Below are 15,413 nucleotides of genomic sequence, written 5' to 3'. Positions count from 1 at the left end.
TATGCACAACCTCTTGACCTCATAAGACACAGAAATCCAATTGTGTTCTTAAAAAAAGGAAATTTTATTTAAAAAAAGAAAGAAAGAAAACCCCTTTGGAAAAGTTAGGTTATTGCTAGATCTTAAACGAGCAACCGCAAGGATTAATCACCAAGAGTAGTTTTCTTGGGGTCCAGCTTAAAGGTTACAACAAAACAAAAGCACCTGGGGTTAGCACAGAGGAATCCACAAGCCATAAAAAGAGACAAGCCTAATTGCGTCTACCTGAACATTTCCTGTTCTACTTCCATATCTGTGGTTCCAAATGAGTAGTTTCTAGGTATGATCCAGATGACTTTTCATACCTGGCCCAGAGCTTTTTACAGCATAACTGCTGCCCTGTCCCTCTGCAGCCGAGAGAACAAAAGACCCACACACCCAGCAGTCTTTCCCAATTTGAGAGGGTACAGCTTCCTTATTGGTTCCCCTGGTCAGGTGCCAACTCATTTGAAGTTTACTTCTTAACCCTTCACAGGTAAGGCAATTAGGGTACAGCTGCTAAGGAGGATTCTAAGGCTAACTGAATGGTTGGGGAGTTACATAAGGGTGCTACCCACCCTCATTTATCACAGACGGGTTCCCAGATTTGCGGGTAAAGCCTTTCAAAGCCTTTCAGGAAGTGAAGGGACATTTCATGTGAAAAAACTGACCACCCACCCACCTGGGGGTAGAATGCAGAGGTGGCGGCTAGGTGCACCTTAACAGATGGAATCGCTAGATCTTGCTGTTCCCAGACTGTTCTGGAGAATCTGCTTCATCTGAGAGATGACTCAGCCGGTGAGAGGCAGGGGTGCCGGAACAGGGGGACCGAGGGGCCATGGCCCTGCCACTTCAGCAGCAGGGGGAAGGGGGCAGAGCCTCAGGAGAAGAGCTGGAGCAGGGGGGAGGGTGTCAGGGGAAGAGGCGGAGTCACAGTTTCAGCCCCGGTGGCCCCCCCACTCATAGGGAGGTTCTGGCACCCCGGTGAGAGGCCTTGCTGGGTTGACCAAATGGAGAAACGCTTCCACTCGGGGAGGTAAGTTGCTCTGGTAAATGGTTTCCTACTGCCTAGCAAGACCTAGCAGACCTGCTCCGAACAGGCCAGTTCTGCAGGCTTCACCATGGAGCCGTCAGGCAGATGGAGCATTTGGCCGTGATCTTGTGAGATCAGGTCCAGAAGGGGAGGGAGCAGCATTGGAGTTGCTACTGACAGGTCTAGAAATAAGCCAAACTAGTGCTGACGTGGCCAGGCTGAGGCTATGAGAATAACCTTCGCCCTTGACCTTCAGCAAGACCTTGTGCACAAAAGGAATGGGGGGAAGGCGCAGAACAGGTGCTTTCTCCAAGGGAGTAAGAAGGCATCTGTGAGCGATCCCGGGTTGCAGTCACGCAGACAGCAGAACTGCTGACATTTTCTGTTCTGTTTGGTCATGAACAGGTCTACGAGTGGAGTAACCTACCACTGGAAACTGGCCCGTGCTATGTCGGGGCATAGGGACCATTCGCAGTGAGAAGAGCTGATCTGCCAGCTCGTTCTGGGCTCCCGAAAGGTGAGAAGCTTCAAGGTGGATCGAGTGTTTTATGCAGAACTCCCACAAGCAAATGGCCTCCTGACACGGGGGGAGAAGAGCGGGCCGCTCTCTGCCAGTCGATGTAAAACATGGCTGCCATATTCTCTGTAAGAACTCGCACCACCTTGCTTGCGATGGGGGGTAAGAACACCTGACGTGCTAGGCGGACCGCCCCGAGCTCTCTGATGTTCATCCGTAGCAAGAGTTCCTGCTGGGACCACTGACCTTGTGTCCTGAGGTGCCCGAGATGGGCCCCCACCGAGCTTGGATGCATCTAACATTATGGATACTGAGGGTTGGGGCCTGACGAAGGGAACGCCCAAGCCTACCAACCAGGGATCTCTCCACTAGTCAAGAGGGGGAAGGACTGGGGTAGTCACTGTGAGCACCGAGTCCAAATGATGGCAGTTTGGCTGGTACACTGAGGCCAGCCAAGCCTGAAGGGGTCTGAGGTGCAACCTCACATACCACACCACATATATGCATGCGGCCACGTGACCCAACAGCCTGAGTGGGCCTTGACCTGTGATGACACTGACTGGAAGTGGGCTTCTGGGAGGAAGGCCCTGGCGTGGCTAGAATCGAGCACCGCTTCGATAAACTCTATCCTCTGAATTGGGATGAGTGTTGACTTCTGCTCGTTTATCAGCAGGCTCAGTGCTCGAAAGGTTGCTTGTACAAGGTGGATGCTGGCTTTTACCTGGGATTTGGACTGGCCCTTGACCAGCCAGTCACTGAGATACGGATACACCTGCACCCCTCACCTTCTCAGGAAGGCTGCCACTAGAACTATGCATTTCATAAACTCCCATTTGGCTGCTGATAGGCCGAATGAGATGATGATGAACTGGTAACGAGTCTGGTTCACAACGATCCTGAGAAACCTTCTGTGGTCTCAGAAAATAGAGATATGGAAATAGGCATCTTTCAAATCGAGGGCGGCGTACCCATGCCCTGGATCCAGGGAAGGAATGATGGAGGCCAGGGAGACAACGCACAACATCAGCCTTTGAGGTGTTGCAGGGCTAGAATGGGTCAGAGACCCCCTTTGACACTCAGGATTAACGAACTGTGACGTTGCACTCCATGTGCTTTATGGAAATATGCTTATGAATGTGAATATGATGTACCTGGAATATGCTTTACGCAAAAGGGCTCTTGTATGATGTCATTAGAAAGCTTGTAATCTACTGAGTGTGTTCATCCTATTTGTTTTCATGTATTATTTCTATGTCTGGAGTTGGGGAAATCAGATATAAACTTGTATCACTGTTGCAATCACACCAGGTGAGGGCCGTCAATGGGGCATTAGGAACTTGATGGCTCCAACTGATTAGGACAATTGATGGTAAATGGTTTATTTACCTGAAAGCCTTCCTGTGTACGTGGGGGACAACCCAGGAGGAATGGAGACTAGAGGTCTCAGAGACAGGTGACCATGTCACCCGGTCGTGAAATCCATCTTAAATCTGGTACTTTTCCATTTAGCAGGAGGGGCGGGGACCCAAAGAGACAAAAGATTCCCACCTTGTGCCAAAGTTATAAAAGGGGGTGCCAGTCATGAGAAACCCCTGCTTATCACCTAAGATGTCTGCTGGATCTAGCAAAGACTGTACCAGGGGAAAGGATTGGGCCCAGACTAGGAGAGAGTCCAGTCTGTGAAATAAACTTATTGGAACATCTTTGAGGGTGAGATATTCCCTGTAATCAGTTTCTTACTGTATTAGGCTTAGACTTGTGTGTGTTGTTTCATTTTGCTCTATGACTTACTTTGTTCTGTCATTACTTGAAATCACTTAAATCCTACTTTTTATACTTAATAAAATCACTTTTGTTTATTAATAAACTCAGAGTAGGTGATTAATACCTGGGGGAGCAAAAAGCTGTGCGTATCTCTCTATCCGTGTTATAGGAGATGGACAATTTATAAATTTACCCTGTATTAGCATTATACAGAGTAAAACAGATTTATCTGGGGTTTGGATCCCATTGGGAACTGGGTGTCTGGGCACTGGAGACAGGTAATCTTCTGAGCAGTTTTCAGCTAAAGCCTGCAGCTTTGGGAGCGTGGCCCAGACCCTGGGTCTGTGTAAACAGGCTAGCATGTCTGGCTCAACAAGACAGGGTTCTGGAATACCCAAGCTGGCAGGGAAAACTGCCTCAGAGATGATTTCAGCATATCAGTGACAGTCGCAAGGGGATCTCTGTGACCGAACCCATCACAGGAATAACAGGAGTGAAACCCTGTCCCTCTTAAGTTCCGGGGCCCCTCCTCCATGGATCCTACTCAGAGAAGACCTTGCACCTCCTGGGCTAAAAGTTGCTCATGAGAAGGGTTCCTGAAAAGGAACAGGGTTGGAGGGTAGGAGGGAGGCATGGAAACGAACTGAAATGTATAACCCTCCTCCATCGTACTCAGCACCCAATGGTCTGTGGTGATAAGGGACCTGCTGAACTGAAGCAGGAGAGATGGACCAAAAAACAAAAGGGGGGCAGGATCTGGTATGGGAACTGATTATCTGGGAGGACCAGGCAGCGAGGCTGAGGCAGATGCGGGGGCTGTCTGCGCCTATAACTTCTGTTCTGCTTTTTGAACAGGCCCTGACAAGGTGGCAGGCCTGGGAAGCGGGCAGGCTGTTAGAGCTTGAAATGTTTCCTCGAAGGCACCAGGGCAGGGAGATTCAAGGACTTGAGTGTGGCTCTGGAGGCCTTCAGGCTGTGAAGTTTGCCATCCATCTGCTCTGAGAAGAGCGAAGTCCTTTCAAACGGAAGATCTGTAGGCCAGAGGACTGAAGCGAGGAGCCCCTTTGCATGGGCACTGCTGACGCGATAGCCCCGGCTGTCGCATCCGCTGTGTCAAGGGTGGCTTGTAGGGAAGCCCTGGCCACCGCTTTCCCTTCCACCAGAGCAACAATCTCCTGCCTGTGGACTCTTGGGGAAGCGAGTCTTTACATTTCAACATGGAGTGAAAGTCATATCTGCCCAGCAGGGCCTGTTGGCTGGAGCTGTAGTCCATTGGCAGAATACATTTTCCTACAAAAATGGTTCTGCTTTTTTGAGTCTTTTGACTTGGGCCTTACAACCCTGGCCTTTCCCTCTCATTGGCTTCCGAGCCCACCAAGGATCCAGGAGGAGGATGGGACCATACGTACTCCTACCCTTTGGTGGAGACAGAGTACTTCCTATCTGCCTTCTTTGACATGGCGGGCAGTGAGGAAGGGGTCTGCCACAGAGTTTTAATTGGACCCATGATAGCCTCACTGAGAGGCAGAGCTACCTTCGATGAGGCCACTGCAGCCCAGATGTTGACCGGGCTGTTGGAAGACTTTTTAACTACCTCCCCCTAAGTTCAAGGCCACCTTCTTCAATAACTTCTGGTGAGCCTTGAAGTGTCCTGGGGAGGGGAAACACCCATCCCTGCCTCTTCTGGGGAGGAGGAGGAGGCAGCCTGCACCAGCGTGGGACCTTCCTCCTCTCCTTCTGCACCAACCAGATCCCGTAGCTCCAGGTTCTGAGAGTCTGTGCCTGGCTCAATATCGTAGTCGGGATCAGCTGCTGTTCAGTGTGACAGAGGAATCCTTCTCTTAGACACCACTGAGTAGGAGCACCTAGACGGTGGGCCAGGCAGCGGAGGAAAACCCCAGAGGTTTCAAAAAGGCCACTGTATCTGCATGGGCCATTGCCCACTGGGCCAGAAGCTCAGAGGAACCCCTGCACCGGGATCCACCATTGCATATGGCTGATTGCTGGGGTACTGGTACCAGTCCCTTGGCTGGCTACAAGATTCAAACTCCAACTTGGATGATGAGTCATCTTGTGGGGACGAGGAGGGTGTGGTACCCGTCGGCTCCAAGGGACGGTGCTGAGGATCCAGGGATTGGGGCCGAGATGGGGAAGCCTGCTTCGACATAAGCAGAGAGCAAGGGGCCTGGTACCAGACGGGAGCTCGGGGCATCATGCTCCCTTCTGCTTCCCCCACTGCTGGCACCAACTCTTGTACTGCCAGCAATGGTGGTAGCGAACATGCCAGACAGTCCCTGGCCACAACAAACTCCTCTGGGACAGATGGTACCGCGACCTTGCTGGTGCCTCACTGCCCCTCCGGTGCCGGCGGCTGGCCGGGTCCTGGACTCCACAGAGCCTGTGAACAGGGCGGAGTCGACGGTAACGCCTGCGGAGCAGGGGCAGAGGAGTGGCCAGACACAGGTCGCACTCCCCTGCACTGAACTGGTGGCAGAGCTGACCATGATCCGCAAGAGGAGTCTCATCCATGCACTTTAGACAGCTAGAGTGCCGGTCGCTCAAAGGCATGGGCTTGCTGCAGGAGGCCCCGGGTTTAAAGCCCGGAGATCGAGACATGCCCAGTTTCAGGAGCAGAAGAAACTCTGCTACGAGAGTCCAACTAACTATTTACACCAAACAACTAAAGTCAAAAGGTGAAAAAACAATGGAGGGGAAAAGGGATGGAGTAACAATGAGAGAACCACTGAGAATCTTGAGAGGTGCAGGGCGGCTGGTCACAGACACGCAGAGATCCCAAGCCAGGCACCCGAGAGGAGTGGGGTGGGTCAGGCAGCCCCACCCACCCCTCTTCTCCTCTGTGCTGCACTAATGGGGTCTCAGAGGGACTAGACCCCGAATTACCCCATGTGCGTGTTGGGGGCAGACACAGCTAGAGAGGGGAACACTGTTGGTGGCCAAGATGCAGGACTCAGGACAGTCTCCGGCGAGCTGGCAGCCCCAGGACTGCGAGGAGGGGGTAAATGGGGGGAGGAGGGCAGGAGGGGGCATTCGGGACAGTGATCGGGGAGGGGGCAGCAGGGACAGAACAGCAGCTCCCCAGCGCAGGGTTAGGGGCGGGCGAGCAGAGCCCCTCTCTCAGCACTGGGGAGGCCAGTGTCCGTGTGAGCAGGTCAGGCTGGACAGGCTCAGCAGCAGGGGACCAAGGGGCGAGACTAGTCAGGAGAGGGTTAAACTAGCTACAGAGGGGGCGCGCTAGGGGGGCAGACACTTGGCAACCCTCCGCCCTGTCGCTTAGTTCTGGGATAGGGCTACCAGGAATCCAGGTGTCCAGGACAGGATGGGAATTAGATCTCATCGCTGCTGTCTCAGTGCTGGGAGCCAGGAGGGATTGGGGGGAGGGTACCAGGAGGGGCTGGGGACACTCCTGGGTGAGGACCAATGTCACAGGCCAGTACCACTGACACGGGGGAATCAGGGATTTTCACTCACCAGTCCCCTGTCAGGAAGGGCAGAGCAATTACATCAGGGAGACCCTCACCTGCCAGGGACAGTTCAGCAGCGCCAGGCACTGAACACTTATGGATCATCCCCGTGCTAAGTGAGACAGCACAATCCGGGGCCTGGCCAGGTGGCTACAGCCCCACACATCAGGGACCGAGCAGGAAGAACGGCTCTTTACACATCTATCAGTAGTGTGCAGGGGAACCTGCCTGACCCTGGGGGCTCCAACCGGGGGACACGGGCTGGGGTTTGTGCTGCCAGGAGTAAGGAAGCCCGGGAGTCTCTGCACGTTGCAGGGGCTGATTCTCTCACTAACTCTCCAGCCCAAGTCAATGTCAGACCCTCACTCTGTGGAGCGAAGAGGAATCTGACCTTCGATAAACTCACTCTGGAAATAAGATAAAGCGAACAATGAAGGAGGCTCATCGGTGAGCAGATTCTCCCCAGGGCTGGGTGAATGCAGCACTGCCTGCTCTTGTGACTTCACTGTGTGTCTCATGATAGCGGGTGGTTTTATTAAATCCCCAGTTCCTGGACTCATGGGATTAGAGGAGCGTCTCAGCTCTCTTTTCTTACACCAGTAACTTTTAGTCCTTCTAGGAGCAGGGAAAACCCCGGAAATGTGTCCCCTAAAGGCTCAAACCAGAGGGCAAATAAAAATAAGCTCCAATATTATTCCCAAAATACTCACGACATTTAAGCCAAACTCAGGATTTTGGGGGCCTGACTCGTGATGTCTCAACACTTGGGGCTGTCGATACTGGGATTCCCCATCACTCGGTGTCTGGGAAATGAGACAAGACGTCTCAGACGTCTAGCTCTAGGGTCTGACAGCGTCACTGTCGTAGTCGGGAGGAACAAACCCCTCCATGCAGGAATCGCTGGGTGCCATTCTCTGGCCTGTGTGACCAGGAGGTCAGACTATTTGGGTCTGATGGGAACTTCTGGCATTTGCACATCTGCCACTCTGCCTGGGAAATGACCACACACGAGGGGCGGGGGGTCCCCCGAAGGGCAGCAGAGGCAGCTGCAAGTGGGACTGGTAGCACAAATCTGGGGTGTTTGAGGAGGGGACAGTATGAGAGTCCCACTTTGCAGGGTGTCAAAAAATGGCTTTCGCATGAACCCTCCATCCTGCAGCCCCTCCCCCCGCCCCATGTCTGTTTGTCCCCCACATTCACACTGACTCCTGCGAGAAAATGCCCCTGAGGTCTGTCCCTTCCCCCCATCCCCAGCACGCATCCCTGTGTCCATTCAGCCTGTTTACATCAACTGCGCCCCCGCACCCCATGTCCCTGTGTCCCTGTGTCAGGTCGTATCCCGCACTCACCCTCGCTCTGGTTGTAGAGCTGACCCAGGGTGTTCAGACTTGCTTTGAACCATTTCTGGTGGCGCTGTGCCCACCAGGTCCTCTCGTCCCAGAACTCCGGACCCTCGTTCTCCGCCATCCACGCTGTGCGAGGCTCCGCCCTCTGCATCCCGCTGGTGTAGACGTAGATGACCTGATCGTCCACGTACACAACACGGCTGTACCAGGGCAGCCCCGGGCCGGGCTCCGACACCACTGTGTCCAATACACGCCTGGAGTGCAGGCCTAGGGGGGGAAATTGGGGGAGGGGAGAGTCAGACCCAACCAGACCCTGCCAGGGAGCCCCCAGCAATACACACGAGGCGGCGCCAGCCCTCAGGAGTGCTCCTGTGGGAGGGAGACCTGGGAAAGGGCTCACAGACCCGCCTGACCGGGGAGCAAGAGACTGTGGGGTAAAAGGAGAAATGGAGGCAGGGCTGGAAGGGGAGTGAGGACGGGAAGGGGTGGGGAGGTACAGGGCGGCTGGAGCATGTGTGAGGAGTAGGGGAGTATATGGGGAGAGTGTATTGGGGGTACAGGGGAGTGTGAAGAAGGAAAGGGGGCCCAGGAGGAGGGGCTGGAGTGTGGTGTGGGGAAATGGAAGGGGGTGTTATGGGAGAGGGTGGGGCAGGAGGACTGGGGGATGGGAGATGCAGGAGATGAAGCTGGGGAAGGCAAGGTGGGCAGGGGGATGTGTCCAAGCTACAGGTGGGAGCCAGGACAATGGCTGTGCACACAATTTACTATAACTTATTCAGAACATAAGAACGGCCAGACTGGGTCAGACCAAAGGTCCATCTAGCTCAGTATCCTGTCTACCGACAGTGGCCAATGCCAGGTGACCCAGAGGGAATGAGCAGAACAGGTCATCATCAAGTGATCCATCTCCTGTCGCCCATTCCCAGCTTCTAGCAAACAGAGGTTAGGGACACCGTCCCCGCCCATCCTGGCTAATAGCCACTGACAGACCTGTCCCCCATGAATTTAGCTAGTTCTTTTTTGAATCATGTTATAGTCTTGACCTTCACAACATCCTCTGGCAAGGAGTTCCACTGGTTGACTGTGTGCAGAAATACTTCCTTTTATTTGTTTTAGACCTGCTACCTATTAATTTCCGTGGGTGACCCCTAGTTCTTGTGTGACGGGAAGGGGTAAATAACACTTCAGTATTCACTTTCTCCATACCAGCCATGATGAAGACGATGATTTTGTCATGGATATTTTTAGTAAAAGTCACAGATAGGTCACGGGCTTCCATGATCTTTTCTTTGATGCCCGTGACCTGTCCCGGACTTTTACTAAAAATATCCATGGCAAAACGGGGTGCTCAGCTGCGTGACCCACACACCACCTGCAGGGGCTAGGCAACTGCGGGCCACTCAGAGGTCCGGGGTCCCCCTGCTGCCCACTGCAACTGGAAGCGGTTGGTCCGCCCATAGTCCACGGAGCCCCCTCACCGCTCCTGGCTGCTACAGGTGGCAGGGGGACCCAACAGCTTCCGGCCGCCACGGGCTGAAGTCATGGAGTTTGCTGGAAGTCACAGATTCCGTGACTTCCGCGACCTCTGTGAAAAAAACATAGCCTTAGTCTTGATTTTGTAGACTTTCATCATATCCCCCTTAGCCGTCTCTTTTCCACTCTGAAAAGTTCCAGTCTTATTAATCTCTCCTCATGTAGCAGCCATTCCATACCCCTAATCATGTTTGTTGCTCTTTTCTGTACCTTTTCCAATTCCAGTAGATCCTTTTTCAGATGGGGCGACCACATCTGCACGCAGTATTCAAGATGTGGGCGCCCCATGGATCTATAAAGAGGCGATATGACATTTTCTGTCTTATTCTCAATCCCGTTCCTTATGATTCCCAACATTCTGTTAGCTTGTTTGATTGCCACTGCACATTGAAAAAACAAGCAGTCCTGTGGCACCTTAAAGACTAACGCATTTATTTGAGCATAAGCTTTCGTGTATGCATCTGACAAAGTGGGTTCCAGCCCACGAAAGCTTATGCCCAAATAAATTTGTTAGTTTTGAAGGTGCCACGGGACTCCTCGCTGTTTTTGCTGAAACAAACAAACACGGCTACCCCTCTGAAACTGCACATTGAGTGCATGTTTTCAGAGAACTATCCACAATGACTCCAAGATCTCTCAAGTGGTAACAGCTAATTTAGACCCCGTCACTTTATATGTATAGTTGAGATTATGTTTTCCAATGTACATTACTTTGCATTTATCCACACTGAATTTCACTTTCCGTTTTGTTGCCCAGTCAACCAGTTTTGTAAGACCATAGAATCATAGAAGATCAGGGTTGGAAGAGACCTCAGTAGGTCATCTAGTCCAACGCCCTGCTCAAAGAAGGACCAACCCCAACTAAATCATCCCAGCCAGGACTTTGTCAAGACGGGCCTTAAAAATCTCTAAGGATGGAGATTCCACCAGCTCCCCAGGTAACTCGTTCCAGTGCTTCACCACCCTCCTAGTGAAATAGTATTTCCTAATATCCAACCTAGATGTCCCCCACCACAACTTGAGACCATTGCTCCTTGTTCTGTCATCTGCCACCACTGAGACCAGTCGAGCTCCATCCTCTGTGGTACCCCCTGTCAGGTAGTTGGGGCTGCTATCAAATCCCGCCTCACCCGTCTCTTCTGCACACTAAATAAAACCGGTTCCCTCAGCATCTCCTCAGAAGTCATGTGCTCCAGCCCCCTAATCATTTTCGTTGCCCTCCACCGGAGTCTTTCCAACTTGTCCATATCCCTTCTGCAGTGGGGGGCCCAAAACTGGAAGCAATACTCCAGATGTGGCTTCACCAGTGCCGAATAGAGGGGAATAATCATTTCCCTCGATCTGCTGGCAATGCTCCTACTTATAACTGCCCAATATGCAGTTAGCCTTCTTGGCAACAAGGGCACACCGCTGACTCATCTCCAGCTTCTCGTCCACTGTAATCCCCTTTGTAACTCTTCACAGTCTGCTTTGGTCTTAACTTATTCATGCTGTGGCTGCACACCAGGTCCCCTGTAGGGATCGGGCCCCTTGTCGTGCCAGTCACTGCACAGGCCCTGCCCCACAGAGTTCACAGGCTGATCCCCCAGCCCCACAGATCCACAGGCAGGATCAGGGCCAAAGGGGATGGGGAAGGACGACTGCTCCCAAAGCGCCTGATGATGCAGAGACTGAATCCCTGATCCCTTCACCCATGTGAGTGTCCCACTGACGTCAGACACGGCTCTGGGGAGTTACGCACACGTCTTGGGGGGTGGGGGCGTCAGGACCTGGGGAGGCGGGGGGACAGGCTGACGCAGGCTGGTGACTTATTTGATCCCGTTAATTTCTCAGTGTCTCAGGGGTTATTTAGTTTCAGATCCTGCAGACTCGCAGTATGGACCCTCACTCACTCTCACAGCCCCCTGGAGCCTTCCCTCACCTCAGTAACGTGACACACAGCGTCTGCAGGATCGGGGCCTTGTTCCAGAGTTCCTAATGGCCAGTTACAGACCAGAGCCCCCCCACCCCCGTGCTGGGCACTGGACACACACAACAGGGACAGCCCTGCCCTGGCTTATGTATGAGCTGAAGAACAGACGGATCTAACGGGGACAGAGCTCTCCCCTTTTCTTCCCCTCAGCTCCTCCGGCTGCCGAACGCCCTGCGTCCCTCCTGCCAGCACCAGCCACTGTCCATTTCACTCCCCTTCAGTCACAATCAGACGCCGGATCCGGCGAGCAGGGCTGCTGACGCTGCTCCTCCCTAGCTAACTAATTAAATAGTCAGTGGAGCAGAGGGACTGGACCCGGGATCTCTCACCTCCCGGGTGAGGGCTCCAAACACCCGGCTACGCACAGAGCTGTTCTCACGCCCCTGCTCTCTGGTCCAGTTCTAGTTCTCCCCAAAGAAATGGCTCCCACAGGAGAGCTGGAGGGGGCCCCACAGCAGAGTGCCCCACAGCTCAGGGTCTAGGACACCCTGTGAGGTGCCAGAGGCCTGCTTAAAACCAGTCTCCCCCGCAGGCAGAGGGGGCCTGGAACCAGGAGTCTCCCACCCCCCAGGCGATGCCCAAACCACTTGGCTCCTCCCACACTATTGTGTGATCTCATGTGCGAGTCCGATCCAGCAAGCGGCCTGAGCACACCCTCCGCATAGGGCCCCCAGACAAGTTAGGTGGAGGACACCTGTCATCCCTCGGTCCATGCATCGTGCTGGGGCTCAGGCGTCCGGGCTCCTAGCGGGAAGCTGCAGGGCACAGGCCCAGAGACAGGAACACAGATCCCGAGAACTGTTACTGCACAAAGGTGCCAAGTGTGTTCAGGCACCTACAGGGCTCGGCAGCAGCCAGGGGGAACTCTGTGAACCCCAGGGGGGCCTGATTCTGGGATTTAGGCACCTTAGCCCCTTTACGACTCTAGCCCTTGGACACTGCAGTGACGGGAGCAACAGCGACACCATGGATCAGAGTCTGATCCCGCTCCTGCCTCTCAGAGACCTGGCTCCCTGCCTCTGACACTGCCCTGCAGCGGCCTCTGCTCCCCACTCGCCTGCTGCTTCCAGCCCCTCCCTCTCCCCTCCTCACTCCATCTCTTCTTTTGCAGGGCCCTGCACCTAACTTCTCTCCTTTCTTCTCTCCACACTGCTGTTGTCTACCATCCACCCCGCTCCTCCCCTCAGTCACCCTCTGTGATCCCCACCCCGGCTCTCCCTTCCTTTCCCCAGCTTCCCACACTCGTCCTCCGTAACTTCAGCTTCCAATATGGCCCATCTGACCCTCTGCTCTTTATCTCCTCCCCTCCCCTCTGCATTCACCTGGCTGCCCTGGGTCAGCTCCCCCACTTTCTGAAAGGGCCATGCACTGGACTTGGGTTCACCAAGCCCTGCTCTGAGCTCTCCGGTGTGGATTCCCCTTTTTCGACCATCCCTTGGTTTCTCAGCATCATCCACCAATCACCTTTCCCCTTGATTTGTAATGTGTGTGCCTCAGTTTCCCCTATGAGCTGCATGGTTAAAGAGGTGGGGGAAAAGGTGGTTTACTCTGCAGAGATCCAGGTGTGACTGACACTTGGCTGTCTGGGCCCCATGCCTATGGGGACTGCCTGGACATTTGGAACCTAGCGACTAACGAGACCCATCCTCTGCAGGAAGGCCAGTTGTGACCAGCTGGAAAACAAAGGGCTGAGGAGGAGGCCAGGGGACAGTGTTTGCTGAGAACAAGAACAAAGGACGGGGCAGGTGGATGCCCTTGGGGTTAAGTGTGGGCTTTTGGAAGGAGGAGAAGCTTTGTTGACAAAACGATCACCCCTCCTTGGGAGTGGTTTTATTTTGTCAGCAGGAGAGCTCTCTCCTGCCGACAAACAGTGGCTACACCGAGTGCCTTACAGCTGTCAGGTGAGCAGTGTAGACATAGCCCAAGTGGTGATTTAGGCTAAGTCTACACTAGACAGTTCCAAGTGCTGCCCGCAGGAGCGTTCCCACGGCAGTGCTTTGACCTGACAGTGTGGTCACCCACAAGCACTGGGAAGAGAGCTCTCCCAGCGCTCCTGGCAAACCAGGTCGACGAGGAGAATAGCTCCGAGCACTGGAAGCCTGTCTACACTGGCGCTTTACAGCGCTCTAACTTGCTGCACTGTGAATTGCCAGTGTAGACAAGCCCTTAGCTATGATGCTTTCAAATTGTGTAGAAATGGTACAAACACTGCATGTAGACCCCAGGTTTATTCCACCTGTTTAAACTTCATTGTTAACACCTTGGCCTTCTCTACACACATTCACACCAGTTTAAATTAAGGTGTGAGTTAAACTGGTTTAGTTAAATCAGTGCAAGAGGCTCTGTGGACACTCCTTTTCCAGTTTAAGAATGGCTTTTTTCTGTTTACCTTAAGTCGGCTCCAAACTCTCCCCCTGCCCTGGGCTCACCGCCAGAGACCAGACACATCCCCTCCCTAAGCTGACACCTCTAATTAGACTTGTGTCCATTACAGACACATCCCATCACTGACCCTGGGGTCGGACTGATGCTGACGGAGCCCAGCTGGACGGAGCCAAGGACAAGCTGCACTCGGGAGTCCCGGGCCCTGGGGTGAAACCCGGCGTGAGGAACCGTCTGGGAGCCATTAAAGGTCGGAGAGACCCAAGAAGCCTTTTTCCTTCATTTCATCCTGGTCTATCTGGGGGGCCAATTTACTCCAGCCACTAACCCTCAGCCCGGCTCTGCCCACAGGACGCGGGTCTGAGAGCCCCGCCCGGCCCAGAGACATGGGCAGGGACCCAGCCTGGGCAGCGCCCGGCCCCGGGGACTCCCCGCCCGCAGCCCGGGAGCCTCACGGGGCCGCGAGGGGCTTGTCGGTGGGTGCAGCACCCATGGGTGCCGGTCCGAGCGGGGCCGCCCCCCCGGCTGGGGGCGGTCGGCGGGAGATGCCGGGGTCACCGCTCGGGTCGGGGGCGCTCCGCCCCCCCGGCACATTGTCCCCGCAGCCCCCGGCAGCGCCGGGCACAAGGGGGCCAGGACCCCCCCCCCGGTCACCATAGCAACGTCACTGATCCCTGTCAGCGACCGCTCAGTGCCGGCGGGGGGGCGGGGGGGGGTCTCCCGACGTCTCTGAAGCAGAGCCCAGAACTGCCCCCCCCGACCCCCAGCTCCCTGCACCCCGCCCCGCACCACCCCCCGGCCCGGCTGCCCCCCGACACCCCCCCGGCCCGGCTGCCCCCCCCGGCACCCAGCTCCCCCCACCCCCCGAAACCCCCCCAGCCTGGCTGCCCCCTGACCCCCAGCTCCCCCCGGCCCGGCTGCCCCCCAGCTCCCCCCGGCCCGGGGTCCCCGGGGGGACACTCACGGGATCGGGCCCCCGGCAGGGCTGCAGCCCCCAGCAGCAGCAGCAGGAGGCGCAGCGCCAGGGTCATGCCCGGACCCCCCGCAGCGCGGCCGGACGCGGCCCCGGGACCCGAGAACGCCGCGGGGGGCGGAGCCAGCTCCTGCCGCGGGAGCCCCCGGCCTGCAGGGATTGGCTGGGGGGGAGCATCCCGCCAATAGCGACGCGGAGGCCCGTGCCGTCACCGGTCGCTGGGCAGACCCGGGCGGGCGGGCGAGGGGAAGCGAAAGTCTGAGCCGGGGGGGAAACGGGGGATTTGGCGCCGCGGAGAACGTGGCCCCCGGGCTGCAGCGATTCGCTCCGCCCGGCCCCGCCCGGCCCCGCCCCTCGCTCGCGGGGCCTCCGGCCTCACCGGAGTGTCCCGCT

At 55.3% G+C, this 15,413-nt stretch overlaps 1 protein-coding gene across 1 annotated transcript; it reads right to left on the bottom strand.

The window, feature by feature from the left end:
* Nucleotides 1-5,661: 5,661 nt before the first annotated feature.
* Nucleotides 5,662-15,151, bottom strand: LOC141980415 (H-2 class I histocompatibility antigen, Q9 alpha chain-like; the record flags this gene model as incomplete). The annotated part of the gene is made up of 3 exons (XM_074941648.1): nt 15,012-15,151; nt 8,164-8,427; nt 5,662-5,760 (listed from the first exon to the last, which is right to left on the bottom strand). Coding segments are annotated over exons 1-3 (430 nt in total), but the record flags the coding sequence as incomplete, so codon positions are not given.
* Nucleotides 15,152-15,413: the final 262 nt, after the last annotated feature.

This window comes from Natator depressus, unplaced genomic scaffold (assembly GCF_965152275.1).
Source record: "Natator depressus isolate rNatDep1 unplaced genomic scaffold, rNatDep2.hap1 scaffold_35, whole genome shotgun sequence".
Lineage (NCBI taxonomy): Eukaryota > Metazoa > Chordata > Testudines > Cheloniidae > Natator > Natator depressus.
This window is presented reverse-complemented; position numbering and strand designations above follow the sequence as displayed.